The following is a 26,445-nucleotide window of genomic DNA, read 5'->3' on the forward strand; positions in this document are numbered from 1 at the left end:
GCTTCTTATTGACGAGAATCTCAAAACTCTTCACACAGTCTCTGAGTGGGGCTTTAATTTTGAAGTTTGTATTTGTAAGTAGTTTATAGTTTGAAATGGTCTGATATTATTATGAATAAGACCGTCAGTGAGATCTGTAGTTGTCTGAATGACTCCCTTTGCTCGGATCCTTATTTCGGTATCGCTTCTCGGCCTTTTGGCTAAGATCAAGTGTAGTATCTGTTCTTATCAGTTTAATATCTGATACGTCCCCTATCCGGGGACCATATATTAAATTGATTTTTGGATCAGGGAGATGGAATAGGGGCTTGCTCCGTCCACTCCACGCATCGACCTGGTATTGCAGTATCTCCAGGAACGGTGCACCCCCCTAAAACTGTCAAGAAAAGAACTGAATAATTGTGCGTTTGATGTGTTATCTTTACGTATATAATGTAATGCTCACATCAATATCATTTAAGTTCTATTTAAGTTTATATAATCGCATTGAAGTTGTATATGCGCTTCAATTAAACATCTCATCTATGACGGACGCGAGATTAAGATCAAAAACACATTTCAGTGTTAAAATATATTCAGCAGTAAAATCTGAAGACACTGGAATCATAAAATGTGCTTCTTTATCTCTGATAACACTAAACAAACGCAATTCTCCCGGCTTGTGTAGCTAATGCGCATGCGCGTTCTCTAGTTGATTGACAGGCGATATCAGTTTCTGAAAGGTGATTGGCTCTTTTAACTGTAAGGCGGGACTTCCTTTCTACATCCGTTGACCGTTCCCAATTTCAAAACTAGTCTCTTATGGAGGACCTAATGTGACAATATTACAAATAAATATAAAGAGTCCAGGATTTTTATTCTGGTGCATCATTAAAAATGTTTTACATATAAATTAACTAATTATCAAATCTGAAGTAGTTATACTTTTATTTCCTTAAGAATGATTGTATTGATTTATTTCCACATATATTATTTTCTATACTTATATGTTTATTGATTGATTTATTTGTACATTTGCACATAAATAGGAAGATGGGATAGAATAGGGTTCAAAACAGTGTTACTATGAATGCAAACTTTAATACAGTGAAAAAGACTCTAAAATAAAATATTTGATGCCATGAGTGTACCTTCATTTACTATTATTTTGAATATGGAATATGAAGCAATGTGAAAACAATTTAACATTTGAACTTTTGCTGACCTATTATGCTTCACAGAGTTAATGTGCGCTTCTAAATCACTTGTACCTTTATTAGCAACTGACACACAAGTTGATCATACAGACATACCTTGTTGACTTATTTCACTCAGGATGGTAAGTACCCATGTTAAGTATCACCCTGGTAACTGCCTAGCAATCAGAGGTGGTTACCTTAGCGACCAAGTAACAAATATATCTCTGCACCAGAACATCGTAGAGACTTTCGTGTTGACTAATTTCATTCAGGATGGAAAGTAGTCAAGTATTGTATCACCCTGTTTATTGCCTAGCTACCAAATGGGGTAACCCTAGCAACCAAGTAATAAATCAGATATCTCTGCACCAGAAAATCGTAGAGACTTCAGGGTCGACTTATTTCACTCAGGATACCAAGGAGTCTTGAAAAATATCAACTTGGTAACTGCCTCGCAACCAGATGGAGTTACACTAACAGCCAAGTAACAAATGACATATCTCTGCACAAGAAAATTGTAGAGACATATGGGTTGACTTATTGCAGTCAGTATGGCAAGGAGCCTTGATAAGTATTAGCCTGGTTTTTGCCTAGAAACCAGATGGGGATACCCTAGCAGCCAAGTAACAAATCACATATCTCTGCACCAGAACAACAAAGACTTCTGGTTTTGTTCATGGGACTCAGGGTAGCAGGGATCTATCTATCTATCTGATAGACTGAATGGTCGTATAATCTTTCAACTTTTAACTTTTAAAACTGCTACTTAAACTTATAACAACTTCAAACTAAAAACCTTCAAACTTTCATGCTAGGCTCTCTCAAGCCAACCTAAAGTTTGTCCACAAACTTTTCAATCTAGAAATAAGTAAATAAATGTGGAAGTAAAAAAAAAACAGTAATACAAAAGGAAATAAAGATACGTTTATGTCTGAAATGAAAAGGTTTTATTTCTGTGTACACTTTTTACAATTCTCTGCAAATATTAGTATTTTTTATATCGTCACTTTAGGTCCTCCATAGTCTGGAGCTCAAAGCTGATTGGTCCGTGTGTGCGGCTCTGTTGTACACTGACTCAAAACATTGCAGCAAGTCACATCGCAATGCATCATCGGTTACATTCCTTGTAAACTGGGTGTAATTGTAAATATTTGTTAATAACATGTAATAACAATGTGTATTAGTCATGAAGTATGTGTATTTGAATGTGTTTCACCATCGACGTGAATAGTAGTGAGCAGAATGACTCCTCTGATTGGCTCGCTTTCAATTCATACTTACCTGGCAGGGGAGACACCATGATCATGAAGGTGGTTCACCCAGGGTGAGGCTCAGTCATTGCACTCCGACTGTGCTGACCCCTGCGAATTCCCCAAATGTGGGAATCTCGACTGCATAATTTCTGGTAGTGGGGGACTGCGTTCGCGCTCTCCCCTGTTTATCTGGGTAAAGGCAGATTAAAATAGTTAGCATTAGTAAGTGTTAATCTACTCATCAGTCCACAGTACATTGTCCCTGGGTTAGCAGTGGTTTTTGCTTCATCACTTTTCCACGGATGGCATTTTTGCCCAGTGTCTTTCTGATAGTGGAGTCATGAACAGTTTAGTGATGCGAGAGAGGCCTGCAGTTCCTCGGATGTTGTCCTTGGCTTTTTTGTGACATCCTGGATGAGTTGTCGCTGTGCTCTTGGAGGAATTTTGGAAGGTTGGTCACTTCTGGGAAGGTTCACTACTGTGCCACGTTTTCTCCATTTGGAGTTAATGGCTCTCACTGTGTTTCTTTGGAGTCCCAGAGCCTTTGAAATTCATCAGTCTGGAAAGGGTTACAAAACTATTTCAATCAACTTTTCCCTCCTCATTTATGACATTTCTTTCGACCTTGGCATAGTGTTGTGCTGGGTGAGACCTTTTAGTCAACTTCATGCTGCTGAAAATGTTCTCTTTAGGTGTTGATCTGATTGAACAGGGCTGGCTGTAATCAGGCCTGGGTGTGTCTTGTCCAGCCGAACCGCATTAGAAATGTAGTTTCATAGATTTAGTAAGGAAGGGGGCAAATACTTTTTCATTCAGGCCCAGTTGGTATTGGATAACTTCTTTGCTTCATTTAATAACTGTATTTTGTGTTTACTCAGAATATCTTTGGTTTATGTTAGATTTTTTTTTTTTTTTTAAGTTTTGAAACAGTTTTGCATTCGATACTCAAAATGTGAAGAAATCAGGGTGGGGCAAATACTTTTTCACATCACTGTGGGTCGATGGTGGAAGGCATTTTATTTTTAATTAAAATGACACAGTTATGATTGTTTTACTACAATCTTTGAGACTTTATATTTGAGTCTCCAGTGCTGGAACAGGGCTAAAACAAAGTGTGGATATATGTCTGACTGTACGAGACTGTAGTTTGAAGTAATCACTTTTCTTTGCTTGATACATTGACTGCATTTATACGATAGCCTATGTCGGCGTTAGCTAGCTAGCCAGCTTTATCGATAGCTGTTAGCTAAATTTGGTGGATGATGACAGTAGCTAGCGGTTTATAAAATAGACTGTACATTATAAATATGTTGACATTTTAATATATCGATGCACTTTTGTTTTATAATAATAGATTTTATATATTTTCTGTACTTTTTGCAATCTCTTGAACATAGTCTAGCATTCATTTCATGTTATTGTAGTTTACCTTGCTGAATAATTACAGATTAACATTATGACAGTTACTGTGCAGGCAAGATCAAGTTAGCTAAAATGACGCAGATCAATCCTTATGGCACTATATTTCACATGCTTTACAGTTATGTAAGCTTACCTGTCCAATAACATTCAATCTTTATTTCTAACAAATTCAATCAAACTTTATTTAAATGACTGTAATTACAATATTGCTTTATCTGTATTATTATCTATAATATTATCTGTTTCTATTTATCATTTTTCCTCCCTCTGTCTGTCTGTCTATCATTTAGTGCACCCTAGCAACCAAACCCCTTTGACTTCCATTCAAAACCAATAAGATGGGTATCTCAGGATCAGAAAATGGTAGAGACTTCAGGGTTGACTTATTTCACTCAGGATAGCATGGAGTATAGTATATTTTTCAGTATTCTAGTATGTTTCTTATATATCAAAATACATATATGAGTTTCCAGGCCTTTGTGTGACCCAGGAGAGAGCATATGAGGTTACTAAAATTGTTGTTGCTGCAGAGGACACAAAGAGCACCCAGCTGTAACAAAATAATGAGACTAAGGACCTTGAAGATAGACTAAAGCCAAGTTTCTACCAGTAAAAAGATATCAAAAGGCTCTGAGATAATGGTGGCAAATAGTATCCATTGGTTACAAAAATAACAAAGGGGCACAGAAATGAGGTAATGCCAGATAACAAACTGTATAGAAGAGGAGGTTTTGGACTAAGACAGTCAGAATGGACAGCTGGCCGGTCTCATGTTTGCTGGTGTTCAATAAACTACAATTTTGGCATCTGGAACTCAAGACTCCGAGAGTTTTCTTACAACTTAGAGAGATTCATCGCGATATTCCACGACAGGAGCCTCATTAAGTATCAACTTGGTAACTGCATAGCAACAACATGGGCTTACCCTACCAAACAAGTATCAAATTTCATATCTCTGCATTAGAAAATCGTAGAGACTTCATGGTTGAAGTATTTCACTCAGGATGCCAAGGAGCCTTGATAAATACCACCTTGTGTTTTTAAGTACTAGTTTATGTCTGATATGAAAATGTTTTATTTCGGTGTACACTTAATTATTTTATTTTTTTTACAATTTCTTGCAAATATTTTTATTTTTTATATTGTCACTTTAGGTCCTCCATAGTCTGGAGCTCAAAGCTGATTGGTCTGTGTGTGTGGCTCTGTTGTACACTGACTCAAAACATTGCAGCAAGTCACATCGCAATGCATCATCAGTTACATTCCTTGTAAACTGGGTGTAATTGTAAGTATTTGTTAATAACATGTAATAACAATGTGTATTAGTCATGTGTGTTTGAATGTGTATCACCATCGACGTGAATAGTAGTGAGCAGAATGACTCCTCTGATTGGCTCACTTTCAATTCATACTTACCTGGCAGGGGAGACACCATGATCATGAAGGTGGTTCACCCAGGGTGAGGCTCAGTCATTGCACTCCGACTGTGCTGACCCCTGCGAATTCCCCAAATGTGGGAATCTCGACTGCATAATTTCTGGTAGTGGGGGACTGCGTTCGCGCTCTCCCCTGATTATTTGGTTAAAGGCAGAAGAAACATAAATATATATAACATGTACATTCAGTGCAGCCATTTTAGAGTGTTTTCTAGAATGAAAGGCACGTTTAAGGTTCTTTTTATGCACCTCAATCATGTTCAAGTTGTGATTTTGTCCAAAACTTTAATTTTGCATCGTTTGAGCTATGTTGCAGAGGGTTTATTCCTGTACGTTGGATCATTGTGTAGCTGTATAATCCAGTTGTGTTTGAGCTTCAACTCATGGACTGATGACCTGGGGCCAGTTGTTCAAAACATTTAATCTGAATCAAAATTATCCGGATTTGGAAATCCCATTTTTTCCTATCCAGGATCAGGTAATCCGTCTTACTTTTGTGCCGGTTTTTCAAAGCAACATTGGACTGGATCACCCTGATCCAGATACAGTTTTCAAGATTACCAAATCCGGATTACCAGTGCTCTAAATGGGACAACATATCACAATGTGGGCTACCAGCTATGTAAAGAACAGGTAGAAGAGCCAACATGAGGTCACTGTAAGTGTTTCTTATTTTGAGACAAAACACATAAATAACATAAACATCCACTTCTAATCATAATTTATTTTATGAACCACAACAAAATAAACAACAAACATACATTAACAAATACATTGTGGACATTTTGAAAACGTCTTAAAAAAAATGAAATGGCTAAATATCCAATAGTTAACAAAATAAAGAATGTTCAGGGTTCTTCTTCATCTGAGGAGGAGAGACCAGCATTTCCAAGCCCCGCTTTTAGGAGGTGGATCTGAAGTTTCGCTTTGGTTTGCTGTAGTTTGGTCAGCTTGATTTGTTCCTCTGCCAGGAGTATCTGTGCTTCTGCTCTTTCAGTTTCTCGTTTAAGAAGTGATTCATAGAAATCATCATTTTTATTCGGCAAAGGACGCTTCAAGCCTCTTTTCTGAGCTCCTGTGACTGCTGGCTCTACCAGTGAGGATCCAGGTTGTTCTTCAATAATAGGGCTGAGATCCAGAATGAATGTTTCCTCTGCATTAGGAGGAACTGGCTCACTTTCCTCTACAATTGTAGGCTCACCATCCCCTACAACACCTTGAATCCCATGCAGAGCTTTAGAGTTCTCACCTCCAATAATGTCCAGAATCACATCTGTGTATTCATCTTTCTTAAAGAATTTGTTGCCTGTTTGGGTGTTTTTCGCTTCAGCAAGGTCCTTCGTTGCTCTGGCCCTCAGATTCTTCCATCTAAATTTCACTTGCTCCAAGGTCTTCTTCTGGCCAGACCCCATTGCATTTACATTCTGGGTGATTTCAACCCAAATGTCTTTCTTCCTTTTGTTAGTCACCATTCCACCTGCAACAGAGCTTCCTACTATTGAGGCATAATGGCACTTAACACCCTCCAGCAGTGCATGGGTTTCTGCAACAGTGAAATTAGGTCCTTTTGAGTCCATGGTTTCACCGCTTCTGTTGTAGTGAACATAGTATTTATAGGCCTTGGGCATGATTCATTTAATTGAACACCAGCCACAATTGAACAATTGAGCACGTCAGCCAAATGGTGTGTGGGTATTTGACAGCCATCTTATATTCAGCCTTTCTCAGAAGACTTAGAGAGAGGCACTGACATGGCAGGTATTGTCCATCGCTACCACTGTGTTGGTGGAAGAGGATACCGTCAAAGGGTGTATGTTGAGCGTGCACAACCACTGGAGCAATACACCACTGAAGAACTGTATGGTCGCTTTCGCTATGGGAATGCTGATATTAAGTACGTTGCAGACCTTGTCAGGCCAAAACTTCAACGGGGAACCCGAAGGAGTCACAGTCTGTCTGTGGAAGAACAGGTCCTCATTGGTCTGCGCTTCTATGCATCTGGGACTTTCTACCAAGTTGTTGGTGATAATATGGGAGTGGACAAATCAACTGTGAGTGATGTAGTGAAAGCTGTGTCAATTGCATTGGCCAGCCTTGTCAATCAGTTTGTTTCACTTCCAAAGGATGTCCAGATTGCCCAGACCAAGCACAAGTTTTTTCTTTTGGGGAACATGCCCAATACTATTGGGGTTATTGACTGCACTCATGTGCATATCCAAGCACCTCATGAGAGGGATTGGGAGTACATCAACCGAAAGGGGAATCGCAGCATCAACATCCAACTTGTGGGCGATGCTGACCTCATCATCACAAACTGTGTCGTGAAGTGGCCTGGGTCTGTTCATGATGCACGCATCCTGAGAGAGAGTGCTTTATACAGAGAGCTCCAAACCAACCAACCGACCGGATGGCATAATATTAGGAGACAGTGCCTATCCACTCCTACCATGGCTGATGACTCCTTTTCTTGCATCAACCACACCTGCGCAGGCACGCTTCAACACTGCTCATTGCAAAACAAGATGTGCAATTGAGCGTTTAAATAGAGTTCTGAAGAGACGCTTTGCATGCCTTAACTACTTGCGAGTGGAACCACAGGGAGCATGCAACATAATACTTGCGTGTATCGTCCTGCACAACATCGCTACCAGGCGCAATGTCCCTCTCTGTGATGATGTTTATGATGCACCTGAGCCTGTTGAAGAACCAGACCAACCTCTGGTGGTCTGTCAGAATCAGGGACTGACTGGACGTATAGTAAGGGATGCAATTGTTAGACATTATTTTGGACAGGCTCATCTCTGATGATTGTTTCTTTGAAATTAATATACGGTGATGAATGACCGAAAAATTAATATATTAGGCCTATTTTTGTTTGTTATTGAAATCTGTTTGGGGGATTATTTCATGGGGACAAGATAATTTTTATTTTATTTTTACTTTACTATACTGAATAGCTTAATTGTTAGCCTATGTCTACTTTATCACTGTTACAACGGTTACACAAGTCAAGTGCAAAATATAAATAAAAGTATATACACTAAATGATACAAATGTATTATTTGACCAATTTTAAAGTTTTACTACATTTTCTTCCTGAAATCCACCTTGAAATCCTACCCCCTGTTGGGATCAGGATAATCCTGTTTTTTTGGATCAAAGTTATCCAAATCCCACTGATAAGTTTTGAACAACACAAACTGAAGGTTTGATCCAGATTAAAACTAGGATTGGATTCCCTGATCTAATCTGATTTCAGATTCCTTCTTTCCCTTTTGAACAACCCATTTTCAAGATTTTATCCAATCCGATAACCAAAATCCGATCATCTTACCTTTGAACAACTGGCCCCTGATGTTTAACTTTTAATGGATTATATCACAATTCCAGTGGGTCAGAAGTTTACATACACTTAGTTAACTGTGCCTTAAAGCAGCTTCTGATAGGAGTTGTTCTGAATTGGAGGTGTACTAGTAGATGTATTTGAAGTCCTACCTTCAAACTTAGTGCCTCTTTGCTTGACATCATGGGTAAATCAAAAGAAATCAGCCAAGATCTCAGAAAAAAATGTGTTACCTCCACAACTCTGGTTCATGCTTGGGAGCAATTTCCGAATGCCTGAAGGTGCCACGTTCATCTGTACAAACAATAGTACGCAAGTATATACCCATGGGACCACGCCGCCATCATACCGCTCAGGAAGGAGACGCATTCTGTCTCCTAGAGATGAACATATTTTGGTGCAAAAAATGCAAATCAATCCCAGAACAACAGCAAAGGACTTTGTGAAGATGCTGGTGGAAACAGGTATACGAGTATCTATATCCACAGTAAAACGAGTCCATTATCGAGATAACCTGAAAGGCTGCTCCGCAATGAAGAAACCGCTGCTCCAAAACCACCATAATAAAGCCAGACTACAGTTTGCAAGTGCACATGGGGACAAAGATCTTAATTTTGGAGAAATGTCATCTGGTCTGATGAAACAACATGGCCATAATAACCATCGTTATGTTTGGAAAAAAAAAAAAAAAGGGTGAGACTTGCAAGCCGAAGAACACCATCCCAACTGTGAAGCATGGTGGTGACAGCTTCATGTTGTGAGGGTGCTTTTCAGCGGCAGGAACTGGGAGACTAGTCAGGATTGAGGGAAAGATGAATGCAGCAATGTACAGAGACATCCAGTATGTATTTAGCCTGCCTCTGCCATCCAGCACCCCCCTTCCCCTGTCCCGGATTTGTGTACCCAAATGTTGACAGAAAACAGGCTTCGTGTGTGACATGACACGAGATTAAACAACTCGGGCAACACGATGTCGGAAAGTACCTCATACTCTGTATCGAGGACATTTATCAGATTTCTGATCCCTCTGTCCTCAACTATGGAGAACAGCTGGTCATCCAGGGCCATGAATTCCATCATTTTCCTTGTAATTGCTTTGGTATTTTCGCTGCTCATTCCAAGGAATGATAGGAGAGGCTGCTGACTTGTGACTGGCTCTGAGCTCTGGCTAGCATTAGCTGCATTCACTTTTTAGCTTCTTTTTTAAAATGGGCATTTTCAGCTGGGTGATGGTGTTATAAGTGTCTAATTAGGTTTGTTGTTCCGAAAGTTATTGTGGTGGTTCCCCCACGGTTTACTTTTGCCTTACAATTATAACACATTTCGAACTTTATATATACTTCACTCACACAGTGAAGATCTCCCACGCCAATGACATGTTTACATGCGGCTGTGACGTTATTGCCTGCACCGCTGGCAACAAAACGGACCGGCTTGGAATCGGTAAGACGTGAGGCTTACCGGCCGGTTACCGGTCCGGGCCGAGCATACGGTAAATCAGCTAATTCCGGTCCCTGGCCGGTCGATCGGTGCATCTCTAGTACAAAGCAGTCGTTCCAGTTGTTTGTTTTAGTTGTTTGACCAACTCATAAATCGAGTTGCTGCTATTCAAGTTCTTCACATGAAATTATTCTCAGAAAAAGGTTGTGTGGTTGAATGTCAGGACCAAAGTGTTTTAGCTAAACTAAAATCTTTTTACAAGAGCACATGATGCTGTTACATTTAAATGTTTCTCAGGACCACATGATAATATGTTACATTGAAAAAGTTCTCATGAACACATGATTATGTGTTATACTAGAATGATAATATTTATACTAATGGTTGTATATTTGTTAGTACTACAGTGTAGGCTACATGACATGATTCTTTATGAGCATAACATTGTAACTTATATAGACAACACTTGTTAACACAAGGCATGGTACTGTGATGATTACGATAAATGAGAAAATGAAACTGTTCATGAAATTAATATTATTTTAAAAATTGTATGCGTTTTAAATATGTAAAATAGGGTTAGGCATCAAACCCCTTTGTCAACGTTAATGTGTGAGCTAAATCTCATTTCCGAAACATTGATTCTCATTACCGAAATTGCATTTTCATTACTGCAACATGTATCTTTTTACAAATTAAGTAATAATTAGATAATCATATTTTGTTTTAAAATGTATATACATATTATACAACACTACTTATTTAAGGTCGGCTACATAACAAATGTGTATGTTATCTTTTAGTAAAACAATTAAATAAAAGAAATTGTAAATCATCACGTATGTTTCGGTAATGAGAGAAAATAAGGAAATTACAAAAAATAATAAATATGAAAAAGTAATCTCTCCAGAGTTTTACATAGCTTTGAGCACGAGTAATAAGAGTCTACTTTAACATTAGCCAAAAATACACATTTTTAACCATATACTTAATGTAATGTCATGTTGCGGTAATGATAATTTTTATGGACTTCATCTAAAAATTTAAATAATTAGATAGGAAATATTTTTTAAATCTTGTAAAAATAATGGTTATAGTAAGTTCAGACCTTAATCTTATATGTGCAAAAAGAAAATTGGCTTTAAGGGCATTTTAAAAATTCTGATGCTGGACACCTTCTAAATCTGGATTTCGTGAGAATCACCCAGCTGTATAATCCAGTTGTGTTTGAGCTTAAACTCATGGACTGATGACCTGATGTTTAACTTTTAATGGATTATATCACAATGAACCAAAATCCGATCATCTTACCTTTGAACAACTGGCCCCTGATGTTTAACTTTTAATGGATTATATCACAATTCCAGTGGGTCAGAAGTTTACATACACTTAGTTAACTGTGCCTTAAAGCAGCTTCTGATAGGAGTTGTTCTGAATTGGAGGTGTACTAGTAGATGTATTTGAAGTCCTACCTTCAAACTTAGTGCCTCTTTGCTTGACATCATGGGTAAATCAAAAGAAATCAGCCAAGATCTCAGAAAAAAATGTGTTACCTCCACAACTCTGGTTCATGCTTGGGAGCAATTTCCGAATGCCTGAAGGTGCCACGTTCATCTGTACAAACAATAGTACGCAAGTATATACCCATGGGACCACGCCGCCATCATACCGCTCAGGAAGGAGACGCATTCTGTCTCCTAGAGATGAACATATTTTGGTGCAAAAAATGCAAATCAATCCCAGAACAACAGCAAAGGACTTTGTGAAGATGCTGGTGGAAACAGGTATACGAGTATCTATATCCACAGTAAAACGAGTCCATTATCGAGATAACCTGAAAGGCTGCTCCGCAATGAAGAAACCGCTGCTCCAAAACCACCATAATAAAGCCAGACTACAGTTTGCAAGTGCACATGGGGACAAAGATCTTAATTTTGGAGAAATGTCATCTGGTCTGATGAAACAACATGGCCATAATAACCATCGTTATGTTTGGAAAAAAAAAAAAAGGGTGAGACTTGCAAGCAGAAGTAAACCATCCCAACTGTGAAGCATGGTGGTGACAGCATCATGTTGTGAGGGTGCTTTTCAGCGGCAGGAACTGGGAGACTAGTCAGGATTGAGGGAAAGATGAATGCAGCAATGTACAGAGACATCCTTGATGAAAACCTGCTCCAGAGCACTCGGGACCTCAGCCTGGGGCGAAGGTTCATCTTCCAACAGGACAACGACCCCAAGCACACAGCCAAGATAACAAAGGAGTGGCTGCGGGACAACTCTGTGAATGTCCTTGAGTGGCCCAGACTTGAACCCGATTGAACATCTCTGGAGAGATCTGAAAATGGCTGTGCACTGATGCTCCCCATCCAGCCTGATGGAGCTTTAGAGGTCCTGCAAAGAAGAATAGGAGAAACTGCCCAAAAATATGTGTGCCAAGTAGGGCTGCACGATATTGGAAAAAAAATACATTGCGATATTTTTTTCCCAACGATATATATTGCGATATTGTGAGCCATCAATCCAGGCTAAAGTCAGTAATTACAATTCCATGATATTAATAATTTCACTAATAAGCAAGCTTCATTACATGTGACAAAAAGGTCACTTAATATTTTATTTCAAAGTTAGAACATATTTCTGTAAACAGAAAAGCAGAACACATTTTTAAATAAAACAGCAGCTTTACACCAACCCCCAGATTGGTTTACAAAAATATAACTTATAATTTGTTTTATAAAAAATATATTTATTTTAAGCATTTTGGTTCACAATCTTTTGTTTTTAAGTCAACTTTTCTTAGCAAAAGTGCCAAAGTAAAACAGTGTTGGTCATCATCATAATCATGGCTAAACAAAATAAAATAAAACTTCTCCTAAACTGAGTATTCTTTAGCATGATGCATGCTTATGTATGCTGTATGCTTTGCTTACTCAAGGTTTTTAGATAAGAACACAAGTCTATCAACCTTTGCAGGCTTGAGACAGGTTCGTTGGCAAGTGACGATGTTGCCACTAGTACTGAAAAGACTCTCTGATGGCGAGCTTGTCGCAGGAATACACAGGTATTTGCAGGCAAGTCTGGCGAGTCGAGGAAAGCTTAGTTTGTGTACTTTCTACCATGCAAGTGGATCCTCCTCTTTGTCTATTACAGGTGTTAGCATGTAGGTGTTTAACTCTGCTTCCACAGCATCCTTTAGGGTCAGAGAGGTATCACCCTTTGCTACGGTTTCACTCTGTTTAAAGAAGCTTCCCAAGGACTTCTTTGCTTTCTTTGCCTGGGGGTGCACTGGTAACGTTGGGCTCCACGTCAGTGCTGCAGCTTGATTTCTCCTGGCATTCCATCATCTGTGATGCCACACTGGCCTTAACTTGGGTCTTCTTGTCTGCACTGATGAAGTCCATCTTGAACCGGGGTCCAAAAAGATGCCATATCTAGCAGCTTCTGAGAATCATCATCTTCAGTATTTCTCATTGAGGTAGTCCAGCATCATCTTCTTTATGTTCTTGGTCAGGTCTGTGTCTTCCTCTCGCATTTCCAGTAGTGAAGTGTTGAAGAGCTGAAGAACTGGCTTTACAAAGGAGACACTGACGTATTCATCCCCTGAAAGTGCATCGGTGAAATCCAGCATTGGGCCCAGTGACTTTCTAACAGATTCCAGGACATCTATATCTTGCCAGGTTGGAATTAGATGCCGCAACTTCTTGTCTGCAGACAGGACCTGAGTTAAAGCCTGCTGCTGCTCTAATATCCTGCTGATCATCATCTGTCTGGAACCCCATCTTGTTTGGCATTCTGAGATGAGATAATGTGATGGTAGATTGAGTTCCTTCTGGGCTTTTGCCAGGGCATCGCTGGCCTTCCAGCTGTGAGAGAAGTGGCTCACCAGCTTCTTGCAGACTCCTACAGCACGATCAATGCGGCCATCCTTTTTCACTGCATTTTCTAAGCGGAGAAAACAAACAAAACATTGCAAACTTTAATTATTGAAGCACACTGTTTTATTTTAAACAATAAATGTGCTCATACAACTATTTTTTTTGCCACTGATTAAATAATAAGTTGTTTAAAATGAAATGTTTAGTTTCTGTATTTTTTTCTAACGTTTTAAAGCTCTACTACACACATGCAACATACATTTTACAAGTTTTGTCAGGTTCAGAACAGGTTATTAAGTAAAAATTTATATTTAGGATAAGGATCATGGCACTGTAGCACTGTAGCCTGGTCCACATGTTCAGAGCGGCAGCTTTCACCAAGTTCGCTGCATTATCTGTTGTTATACAGACTTGACGTGTCTCATCTAAGCCCCACGCCGTCACCGCTTCTCTCAGGGCCTCTGCGATATTCTCGGCTGTATGACTCTCCGGGAAAAATGCCGTCTGCAAACTGCGACTTTTTATCTCGAAGTCCTCTGTGAGGAAATGGACCGTCAGACTTATGTAGGGCTCCGTTGTCCTGCTGGACCACAAGTCTGTTGTAGCTGCATAGTATTCCACGTGAGACAGCTCTGCTTCAATCTTAGATTTGCATTTTTCATACAGCTCTTTTATCGCAACTTGGGAAAAATATGTGCGGGATGGTATAACATACCGCCTGTCAAGCGTTCGGATCATTTTCTTAAATCCCTCTTTGGCGACGGTGTTTAATGGCAACATATTGTAACACCTGCTTTTAAAACGCTTCTAGATGCTACATAATGAATTAAGGGACCAGAGACTTTCGCGTTTCAATGAGCCATGTGTATTACACCACAAATCACCATACAGACAGTAAACATACAAAGTACATAGGCATCCAGTTGCAAGGCAAACATCAAAATAGTTCAGACTTTCATAGTAGAGTCTTTGGCTACCAAGAGCTCAGTCTTAAGAGTAATAGGAGCAAGGTGAAACAGTACTTAAGTGCAATATGGATGAGGCCACATCCGCCTGAATCCGAGCCTCCAAGTGGCTGTTGGTAATGTGAATAAACTGTAGCTGGTGGAACGCACAATAGATGACAAAAGTCTTGATGGCAAATCAAAGACAATTAATCCCATTTTGGTCAAGGACCTAGCTATAATTGAGCTGCCTCCTCATGACTGCACGTTGAACCCTATTTGAGCTTAGGAACCTCAGGTTCCTCAAATCAGGAAAAAAACACTAGACAGCATTGGTGAGAAAGCTTCTCCATGTGGTTAACACATCCTTTCTCCCTCATACTACTTCTATCCTTTTTATGCTACCAGGAATCACACTGGCTAGAGCGCCCCTAGTGACAGGATTAAATATTGCATGTGCAGAAAGCTAATAGGACAAATGGAACTGTAAAACTGTTACAATATCTTTAGCGATATGAAACGTTATTGCGTCTGTTATGTCTTTCTGTCGTTGAGAGCCTTTCTGGTAAGGTGTCATACTGGCAAAGGCATCGCAAATCGTTTTTTGTTTTGGTTGACATCCAGATTTGACTTTGTATTCGTCGTAAAGAGCTTTGTGGCGCCGTTTTAAGTGATCAGACAAATTGGTGGTGTTTCCTTGTTTTGTGGCCACAACTTTATAACACGCCAAGCAAAGTACTTATGTACATGTGATTTATTTTAATAAATTTGCAAAGATTTCAAAAACGTCTTTCATGTTGTCATTATGGGGTATTGTTTGTCGAATTGAGGAGAAAAATGAATTTACTCCATTTTGGAATAAGGCTGAAACATAACAAAATGTGGATTAAGTGAAGCGCTGTGAATACTTTCCAGATGCACTTTATTTATATATTTAAATATATATGCATATTAGTAGTAGAGCGGGGCGATATTTTTCAGCAAGTTGACTATATTCGATATCTCGATAATTATGTATTTGCTCTAAAATGGCTCAAAAGTGTTTTACTAAGAATATTTAATATAGACGACCAATTAAAACAAACTATTGGCAGACAAACAGTCCAATATAAGTCAATCTCTCATGTGTTATATATATATATATATAATGGTACATAAACTAGTTTTAATGTGATTTTCAGTATGTGGAAAACATGTATTGAGTATTTTAAAGTTGTATATAGTCTCCCCTGTTTTACTGATAATCAATATTCAGCTAATTAAGAGTCTGTGATATGATTTATTTTTAAATGGTTTGTTTTGGTTTTGGGGATACTGTATTAATTTTATATGTTCAGGTCTTGGAAAAAGTCTTAAATTTGATTTTAAAAACTCTTTAGCAACCTTGTTAAAGCAAGAGGAGTTTTAAAAGTGTGAAAGAGATTTTGAGAGCTGCGGTGGAGGGAAAGATTATCAGAAAATAAACATTTAAATGTTGGTCTGTTTCTCACACAGAACTATTGTATAATTTATACTGGGATAACACACAAGTCTTGCACAATTTTAGTCCAAAAAAATCAAACGTTGATACATGACTGTATTTTATATCTATACAGAGTATTAATCTGTTTAAATGTTTTGAAAATAACCAACAATTATTCACATTGTGACGTCAAATAACTAATTTCAGAGAAACTTAATCAGAGGAAAGATAAAGATTTGTTGATGAATTCATCTTAACATGGAGAAGGCTCTCTTTTTAATATTAATTTATTAAAGACTTCATCATTGGAACGTCGGCACGTACTGATTAATATTCATGAGCTCTTCTCCATAGTGGGTTTCGTAATTTGCGGGGGGAAAAAACGGTTCAGGTGGATTTTTACACGGTTTGGTGCAAGACAAGCGACACCTGTGAGTATCTTCACAATTAAAACTTTCAATTTGATTATTTAGACTACTTTTATGTACTTAAATGCTTGTAGTCCCGTAAACTAGGATTAATCCGTCGAAAACGTTTTAAGAACAATCTTAAATTCATCAATTTCGAGCTTTTTCATTGTTTTTTTGGCCGTTGTTAATCAGTGTAGGCTAATCTGAGACAACCGTCCAATTTGAGGCGTTTAAATGAGAAAATAAAGACATTTCTCACGTGAACTGTGTCCGTTAAATACACCGATGGATGAAGTCAGTCACAATCAAATCAGATCAAACTTATTCAACGGGTTGCTGATATTTAACGCTCATTCAAGGATTTGCAAACACCAGTTTGTGCTGATTTCCCGCTTTATTGTTTCAGTGTAGATCTGTCAAGATTGATGGCGCTCAAATGTTTGTTGAAATAGTCGTTGAAAGGGTTTGCAGCTTTTCTCGTCGTCAGTGATTGTAGTTTGATGGCGCAGACGGACTTGCAGTTCCACATTTCACCACATGAGGGCGTCAAAGGAAATAAATGTGGCAAAAGCTTCATTTTCTCCTGTTGTTTTGTGAATCTGGTGTCAGAACATGAGCAGAGAGACTTTCCTGTGAAAAGCGTATTATTTTAGGATTATAAAGAGACTCTAAATAGTTTTATTATCCACAAACACTGTTCTCGTGTTTGATTGGATGATGGAGAACTCATGATAACAGAGGGAGGAAAAATATCCGCGTATTTTGAAGGTTTTTCTGCTTCTTATTGACGAGAATCTCAAAACTCTTCACACAGTCTCTGAGTGGGGCTTTAATTTTGAAGTTTGTATTTGTAAGTAGTTTATAGTTTGAAATGGTCTGATATTATTATGAATAAGACCGTCAGTGAGATCTGTAGTTGTCTGAATGACTCCCTTTGCTCGGATCCTTATTTCGGTATCGCTTCTCGGCCTTTTGGCTAAGATCAAGTGTAGTATCTGTTCTTATCAGTCTACCCCAGTGGCTTTTAATCTTCCAAAAGAATATGATTTTATCAAGAAGTTTTTAAAAAGAAATTGTTTAGAGTCGCAAGATGTCACACTTTTAACCAACCACAAATCTCTTGTCTCTTTTGTGCAGGACCGGGAAACAGTGAGTCCAGTCCCAGGCCTCACACTAGGTGAGGCAAAAGATGTTTGGAAAAATGCTGCCCACCCAACTCTCCAGAATAGGCACAAGGACATGGCGTGGATGGTGGCCCATGAGATCCTCCCGGTCAGGGCGGTGATGCACTCCAGAGGCATGGCCAAGAATCCAGTCTGCCCTCGTCCGGGGTGTAGTGCCCCGGAGACAGTACGACACCTGCTCTGGGAGTGCAGCGCTGCGCGGGACCTGTGGGCCAAGACCGGCCCCCTGTATTTCCCGTGCCTGCCAGCGGGTAGGGTCCAGATGGATTACAAGCTCGCCATCCTTGGTGTGGGCCAGGGCTTGAAGGACTGTACAGCAAAAAACTTTACCTCGCTCTGGCTCACTTTCAACTCAATCAAGGATGCCATCTGGACCACAAGAAACCTGCTGGTGGGGAAACACGTTACGGTTCCCCTCCACGCGAGCGAGCAAATGGTAACATCAACGCTGCAGGGGTACCGGGCGCTGTTATTCGGACGGGGGGGCCGGGGTCACACGGAAGAGGTCCCGGCCGCCACCGTACTTTGGCCGCCTGTAGATGCACCCTTACCACCACCGGCTACGGGAACAGCAGGCCAGCGGGCAGGAGGAGAGGGATCTCCTCTGAGCACAGAAGCGGCATGCCAAGTGCCTTTCCTGGAGAGTGGGATGATGGCCAATTTGATAGGGACTCATCCCGGTCTTGAACAATAGATGGCATTTTAAATTGGCACCAAGTTGTTTTTATTTATTATTTTTAAAACATTACTTTTAACACAATTGAAAAATAGGGACTTTTAAGCACACAATTGAAAAATATGGACTTTTAAGATTTTTTATGATTTTACTAGTGTCTTAAATTTGTCTTGTTAATTGTCCTTTTTATTTTGCAAATATTATGAAGTTGTGTGTATATGTTTTGTTTTATTGGTTAAAGGAAAATGGTAAGATTGTGTGAAAACATATTTGAAAAGAAAAATTGTGGAAAAAAGAAAAAGAGTGACAATAAAAATTTTTTCGAAAGAAAAAATCTGTTCTTATCAGTTTAATATCTGATACGTCCCCTATCCGGGGACCATATATTAAATTGATTTTTGGATCAGGGAGATGGAATAGGGGCTTGCTCCGTCCACTCCACGCATCGACCTGGTATTGCAGTACCTCCAGGAACGGTGCACCCCCCTAAAACTGTCAACAATAGAACTGATAAACAGTGTGTGTTGTGTATTAACGTCGAGTGAAAAATATGAAATGCTCATATCAGTTTTATTTATATATTTTAAAGTGTAATAAAGTCGTACTTAAGTTTTATTCGCGCTTCAAATAAACATCTCATCTATAACGGACGCGAGATTAAGATCAAAAACATATTTCAGTGTTAAAATATATTCAGCAGTAAAATCTGAAGACACTGGAATCATAAAATGTGCTTCTTTATCTCTTTTTTTTATTTTTTATTTTTTTTTTTATTGCAAATTAACAAAAGAGTAACACATACAAGGGAGTGAGACACATATACAATACAGAAGAGAGAAAAAGCACAAAAACAAAAACAACGAGATACAAAACAGCCCAACACAGTCATCGATAAAGTGATGTATGTAGACAGATGAGATCCTTTCTGTGACGCAAGTATAGAAGGTAGTATCAGTATATTTTTAGTGAGGGTATTAATCACCCCAACAATCACAACAATAACAGCAATATATTAATATTAGTGGTGATAGTAGTAATGATGACATTTATAATGATAATTCATGACAATAATAGGAGCATTAGCTCTAGCAATCTATAATAATAATAGTGACAATAGTATTAATAGTATTAATAACAATACATTTAGGTCAGTCAATAATGTCACCGTACCTGCTCTAAACTCTAGGTCAGGGGGCTGATCCACAACTGCCAGTGAGCTCCACACAGATACCGACACCTCTCCTCTATTCAATATTCCGATTCCCCCTCACCGCCGCCAGCGACACCCAACACCCGTAGTTAAGCTTCTAGGCTCCATTGAGGTGTCCTCTTTATATAAAAAAAAAAAAAAAAAAAAAAAAAGGCACGCCGGGGCACCATAACAGGCACCTCCACACCAAGCTCCCTTAGTCTGTTTGTGACCTGATGTAACCAAATGTTATAGGTGGTTGGCCCTCTTACCCCCTTCCTTTTCTTTTTCTTTTTTTTTTTTTTTTTCTTTTCCTCTCTTTTCCTTTTCTTCTTTTTCCTTTTCCCTTTTTTCCCCTTCCATGGCTTTGAGCAAGGTGTGCACTGGTTAGCTCCCCAGCCAGAGACACCACATCCAACCCAGGTATCAAATCAATGATTCTTTAACCTCTGCTTCTTTATCTCTGATAACACTAAAAAAAAAACGCAATTCTCCCGGCTTGTGTAGCTAATGCGCATGCGCGTTCTCTAGTTGATTGACAGGCGATGTCTGTTTCTGAAAGGTGATTGGCTCTTTTACCTGTAAGGCGGGACTTCCTTTCTACATCCGTTGACCGTTCCCAATTTCAAAACTAGTCTCTTATGGAGGACCTAATGTGACAATATTACAAATAATTATATATGTGAACAAATGAACAGAATAAAAAAGCACAGAACATGTTAAGAGTTGTTAAAATAGGTTGAAAATACACTCCTTTAAATTCATATTTTTTAATGTAATTTATCTTTCATACATTGTAAAGTTTTTTATACAGCGATGTTGTTGATTAAACTTGAATGATCAACACCCTTACCAGTGCCCGAATTCATGTTCAGGATTTACCGATTCATGTTCAGGATTTACCGATTCATGTTCAGGATTTACCGATTCATAGTGAGTTTGGGAGCCGATTGACACACTGTTAATTCTGCTGCAGTGTTATCCAGTAGATTAGTTATCAATAAAGGGTTTCTTAATAGTTAAAATATATTAATTTTCTTTTCCATCTTCTCTGATGAAATGTGTATTTATCCACAGTTTTCCTGAGCAATCACTGGACAGTGCCATGATGATACTAATTGCCTGTTTTGTGTTTCTGGTCTCGAGACACGATGTCAAACTAACCGAGACGAGGGATCCGGATGGAGAACAACAATCATTTAAGTGTTATTCAGGGGTCAAAATTAATTTCTCGCTCACAAGAACTAATAACTAGAATAATCAATGATATCAACATAACTGACCTCAGACCATCCCTTTATGTCATCTACACACTCCGATGAGGCACTTTAAACAAAAAAACAGTCGTTTCAACTATAGAGCCACATGTTTTTATGCAACTTCTACAAATGTAATACTGAAGTTGCTGAGACTATACGCTGATACGGGTGAAAACACTGCAGACCGGAAATGGAAAACAGGAGAATCGTGGAACACTTCTGCGTTCGGGAAAATGGAGAATCGAAAAAGTGGTTTTGATGCATCACAAATAAGAACAATTTTGAATTTGTTCTAATTTAAAATAATAATTTTCAGTTTTTGGCCCAGTTTTTATTTAAGTGCATAATTAAAAAATAAAAATAAAGTGTACATAGAAATAAATTATTTGTGACACAAATTAGTAATTATACTTTTATTTCTTTAAGTATTATTGTATTTATTTCCACATTTATGCATTTCCTCAAACATTTATTAATGCATTTACTGATTTCTACATGTATTAATTTCTATATGTGTTTGTTTGTATGGTAATGAGGGGGTGTGTTTTCTACTTCAGGCAGAGTAATCGAGCTCCGAGTGCTCCAGAGTGAATCTTACAGGCCTCAGTGACATCTTGTGCTTCACCAAATGAAATTCAAGACTACAGACTTGAAATATATTCACAGGTGAGTGTGAACGTGCTTTTAGAAATGTAATAATGTACCTGTGAACAGATCAAGTCAAAAAGGGAATTAATAAATCTCTACGTTAAACAGGCCTAATGGTTTCATAGCGCTGTACCTTTATTTTTAGGGTCAGTAGTAGGCTGACTATATTCTAGTTTTCCTAAAAGAGGATAATTTTTTTTTTTTTTTTTTTTTCTCTTCACCGGGGGTGGGGGGGTAATAGGGTTCAAAACAGTGTTACTATGAATGCAAACTTTAATACAGTGAAAAAGACTCTAAAATAAAGTATTTGATGCCATGAGTGTACCTTCATTTACTATTATTTTAATGGCCATGGAATATGAAGCAATGTGAAAACAATTCTGTTAATTTATCTGATGAACTTTCAACTTTTGCTGACCGTTTATGCTTCAGAGTTAATGTGCGCTTCTAAATCACTTGTACCTTTATTAGCAACTGACACACAAGTGCAGCTTTACATGTCATACATTCCCACGGACCTCCACATGGACGAAAGCATGGGAATATTTTGTGCAAGTTATCTGTAAATTTGCACTTTCATTTGGGCATTGTTTCCTCTCAGTGGTCATTTGCTGCTACTGTCAAGCAATTGTTTGATGCCGAACACAATAGCGCTTTGCACGTTCGAGGAGAGATTGACAGGCAGGAATTTGGCTAATAGTTGCTGCAAGCCTCTTATAAAAAAGAAAAGTTGCCAGCCACCACCAGGGTTTTTGATGATTTTCGCTAAACTTTAATGTCCCGCAGAATATTTTCTTCCATGAATATATGAAGATGCTATATATCAAAATAAAGCTCTGAGCCTCTGCTTTTAGGCAAAAAAAACTATTTTATTTTATCTTAATATGTTCTTTTTTTTATTGCCACTTGAACAGAGGTAGGTTTTGTCAAAAACAACATTTCGGACAAAAAGCTGAGAAAAAGGCATTTTTATCAAACAAGTGCTTTAGTATTAGTATGGTGTTCCACTTCACGTTTGAGACGTTTGCAGTCTGTTTCTTTGATCAAAGAGTTGCGTACTCTTTCAAAACATGCGCGCGGGTCTTCCTTACCGTATACCACCTAAAACACGGATACCCGGAAAATTCCGTGTTTGGCGGGGAAGCGTTTTTTCATAAAACCCGGAAAATTCTGTGTTTGGCGGGGAAAGAGTTAAAGTAGTTTTTCGTGGGTTATCTGCATGAATATGAAATGAAGTCGATAAAAATGCATTATTATTGAGGTTATTATCAGTAGGCACAGATTTATCTATTAAAGGAACGATCTACAAATATGTCGACATAAATGGCAAAAATGCAAAAAAGAAGGCACAGTTAACAGACCAACTATAGTTTACCCAACTATGACGATTTCAACTTCTCGACCACAGAAGTGTGAAAAGGGTCTATAGAGATAATTCATTCCCTATTTTATGGAGGGTCAAATTCCATTAAATAAATAATTACATACATAAAGAAATCATGCAACCATATTGGTTACCCTAGCAACCAAGTTGCAAATCACATATCTCTGCACCAGATCATCGTAGAGACATCCGGGTTGACTTATTTCACCCAGTATGGCAAGTACCCATGATAAGTATCACCCTGGTAACTGCCTCACAACCAGATGGAGCTACCTTAGCAACCAAGTAACAAAATATCTCTGCACCAGAAAATCGTTGAGACTTCCGGGTTGACTTATATCACTCAGGAAGGAAAGTAGCCATGTATTTTATCACCTTGGTAACTGCCTCGCAACCAGATGGGGTTACCCTAGCAACCAAGTAACTAATAACATATCTCTGCATCAGAAAATTCACCATCACTGTTTATGGACTACTAAATCATGATTATTAATGTAAAATATTACAAAGAAATAACACACACATTATATATATATATATATATACACACACACACACACACACACACACACCTAGCTAGACATGATTGAATGTTTATTTACGTAACCTTTATTGATTGTTGAGTTCATGTTGATTTTGACTGACAGTGAAAAGAAAAAGCTAGATAGAAGGAAAAGAGTTTTTTATAATACTGGAATTTCGGACAATTGACGAGCAAACTCTGTTGATCTACTGTTAAAGGTGCAGTACGTAAGATTCAGAAACCCTTGTTATTAGTGACACCTGTGGCCGTTAAGTGAACTGCAGCAGCTACCTGTTGCTCGTGCACACACTCCGTAGGGACTCGAGCATCTGCCAAAACAATCCCGTTACATACAACGAAGACAACGTGATTCACCGGCATCATGCTGACAGATGAGGTAGCATAATTAAAATGACGCAGTTATGATTGTTTTACTACAATCTTTGAGACTTTATATTGAGTCTCCAGTGCTGGAACAGGGCTAAAACAATGTGTGGATATACGTCTGACTGTACGAGACTGTAGTTTGAAGTAATCACTTTTCTTTGCATGATACATTGACTGCATTTATACGATAGCCTATGTCGGCGTTAGCTAGCTAGCCAGCTTTATCGATAGCTGTTAGCTAAATTTGGTGGATGATGACAGTAGCGGTTTATAAAATAGACTGTACATTATAAATATGTGACACAATTCAGTATTGATGTGATTCCATCACAACTGACATTTTAATATATCGATGCGCTTTTGTTTTATAATAATAGATTTTATATATTTTCTGTACTTTTTGCATTATCTTGAACATTGACTAGCATTCATTTCATGTTATTGTAGTTTACCTTGCTGAATAATTACAGATTAACATTATGACAGTTACTGTGCAGGCAAGATCAAGTTAGCTAAAATGACGCAGATCAATCCTTATGGCACTATATTTCACATGCTTTACAGTTATGTAAGCTTACCTGTCCAATAACATTCAATCTTTATTTCTAACAAATTCAATCAAACTTTATTTAAATGACTGTAATTACAATATTGCCATGTCAATACAATATTTCTATCTGTTTCTTTCTATTTATCCTTTTCCTTCCTCTGTCTGTCTATCATTTAGAGCACTCTAGCAACCAAACCCTTTTGACTTCAATTCAAAATCAATAAGATGGTATCTCAGGATCAGAATGTCATAGAGACGTCCAGGTTGACTTATTTCACTCAGGATGGCAAGTAGCCTTGATAAATATTACCTTGTGTTTTTTAAGTACTAGTTTATGTCTGATATGAAAATGTTTTATTTCGGTGTACACTTTATATACATTTTTTTACAATTCTTTGCAAATATTTTATTTTTTATATTGTCACTTTAGGTCCTCCATAGTCTGGAGCTCAAAGCTGATTGGTCCGTGTGTGCGGCTCTGTTGTACACTGACTCAAAACATTGCAGCAAGTCACATCACATCATTAAATACCTGGTGTCTTGAAAAGGCTGACTCCACTTTCGTCTAGCCCAGCAGGACCTTTCCAGGTCTGAGCGGTTGTAGGCTAGCACTGCTCCTGCTAGTGCAGACTTGAAAACTGCATACTTGGAGTGGCTGTCAGTGCGAATGGCTGCATCAAAGCGATGGATCCAATGGAATATGTCCAGACGCGCCACCATACCATTGTCCACCCATGTCTGGAACAAGGTCTCCACAGCGGTCGGGCCTTGTGCACGACAACACCCACGATCAACGTACAAAATCTTTGGCACAGACTGATTGGCCTGCTGGAATCTCTCCATTACTCCACGGCACATGGGCTCCAGATACTCAGTGGACTCTTTGCAGGTGAGGACAAATGAGACAATCTGGGAATGCTCATTGCCTATGCTAGTAAACCACTCAGCTGTGATGGGGATACCCTAGCAACCAACTAACAAATCACATATCTCTGCACCAGAACAAAGATTTCAGGTTTTGTTCATGGGACTCAGGGTAGCAGGGATCTATCTATCTATCTGATAGACTGAATGGTCGTATAATCTTTAAACTTTGAACTTTTAAAACTACTACTTAAACTTATAACAACTTCAAATTAAAAACCTTCAAACTTTTACAACTACTTCAAACATTATTGCTATGTTCTCTCAAGCCAACCTAAAGTTTGTCCACAAACATTTCAATCTAGAAATAAATAAATACACGTGGAATTAAAAAAATACAGTAATACATAAGGAAATAAAGCTAAGTACTAGTTTGTCTGATATGAAAATGTTTTATTTCGTAGTACACCTTAATTTTTTTTACAATTCTTTGCAAATATTTTATTTTTTATATCGTCACTTTAGGTCCTCCATAGTCTGGAGCTCAAAGCTGATTGGTCCGTGTGTGCGGCTCTGTTGTACACTGACTCAAAACATTGCAGCAAGTCACATCGCAATGCATCATCGGTTACATTCCTTGTAAACTGGGTGTAATTGTAAATATTTGTTAATAACATGTAATAACAATGTGTATTAGTCATGAAGTATGTGTATTTGAATGTGTATCACCATCGACGTGAATAGTAGTGAGCAGAATGACTCCTCTGATTGGCTCGCTTTCAATTCATACTTACCTGGCAGGGGAGACACCATGATCATGAAGGTGGTTCACCCAGGGTGAGGCTCAGTCATTGCACTCCGACTGTGCTGACCCCTGCGAATTCCCCAAATGTGGGAATCTCGACTGCATAATTTCTGGTAGTGGGGGACTGCGTTCGCGCTCTCCCCTGATCATTTGGTTAAAGATAGATTAAAACAGTTAGCTGAATGTTTCACATTGGAGGGTGTTCAAGCATGA

The 26,445-nt window shown here is 38.5% G+C and overlaps 2 protein-coding genes, 4 non-coding genes and 2 pseudogenes across 6 annotated transcripts in view; all 8 read left to right on the forward strand.

Moving 5' to 3' along the window:
* The first annotated feature begins 180 nt into the window (after positions 1-180).
* On the forward strand, positions 181-371 carry LOC127620436 (U2 spliceosomal RNA). The gene has a single exon (XR_007967723.1). It is a non-coding gene; the product is annotated as a U2 spliceosomal RNA (small nuclear RNA).
* Positions 372-2,451: 2,080 nt separating this feature from the next.
* On the forward strand, positions 2,452-2,615 carry LOC127620414 (U1 spliceosomal RNA). Its single transcript, XR_007967704.1, has one exon. It is a non-coding gene; the product is annotated as a U1 spliceosomal RNA (small nuclear RNA).
* Positions 2,616-5,261: 2,646 nt separating this feature from the next.
* LOC127620415 (U1 spliceosomal RNA) lies at positions 5,262-5,425 on the forward strand. Its single transcript, XR_007967705.1, has one exon. It is a non-coding gene; the product is annotated as a U1 spliceosomal RNA (small nuclear RNA).
* Positions 5,426-16,771: 11,346 nt separating this feature from the next.
* LOC127620309 (uncharacterized) lies at positions 16,772-19,104 on the forward strand. Its single transcript, XM_052093500.1, has 2 exons — positions 16,772-16,784; positions 17,901-19,104. Exon 2 carries the CDS (start codon positions 18,003-18,005, stop codon positions 18,639-18,641), a length of 639 nt encoding a protein of 212 aa, XP_051949460.1. The 5' UTR covers positions 16,772-16,784; positions 17,901-18,002; the 3' UTR covers positions 18,642-19,104.
* Positions 17,720-17,842, forward strand: LOC127620455 (uncharacterized; annotated as a pseudogene).
* Positions 18,939-19,110, forward strand: LOC127620448 (uncharacterized; annotated as a pseudogene).
* A 5,910-nt stretch (positions 19,111-25,020) lies between these two features.
* The window catches only part of LOC127619440 (uncharacterized), a 41,948-nt gene continuing 40,523 nt past the window's right edge, over positions 25,021-26,445 (forward strand). The window contains exon 1 of the mRNA XM_052092297.1: positions 25,021-25,452. Within this exon, the coding sequence (XP_051948257.1) occupies positions 25,420-25,452 (33 nt within the window). The 5' untranslated portion in view covers positions 25,021-25,419. The remainder of the gene's footprint in view (positions 25,453-26,445) is intronic.
* Positions 26,214-26,377, forward strand: LOC127620416 (U1 spliceosomal RNA). The gene has a single exon (XR_007967706.1). It is a non-coding gene; the product is annotated as a U1 spliceosomal RNA (small nuclear RNA).

This window comes from Xyrauchen texanus, chromosome 26, assembly GCF_025860055.1.
Source record: "Xyrauchen texanus isolate HMW12.3.18 chromosome 26, RBS_HiC_50CHRs, whole genome shotgun sequence".
Lineage (NCBI taxonomy): Eukaryota > Metazoa > Chordata > Actinopteri > Cypriniformes > Catostomidae > Xyrauchen > Xyrauchen texanus.

What these genes read in the sequence shown, in the direction of transcription:
- LOC127620309 (XM_052093500.1), top strand. Translation starts at nt 18,003, where the DNA reads ATGGCGTGGATGGTGGCCCATGAGATCCTCCCGGTCAGGGCGGTGATG.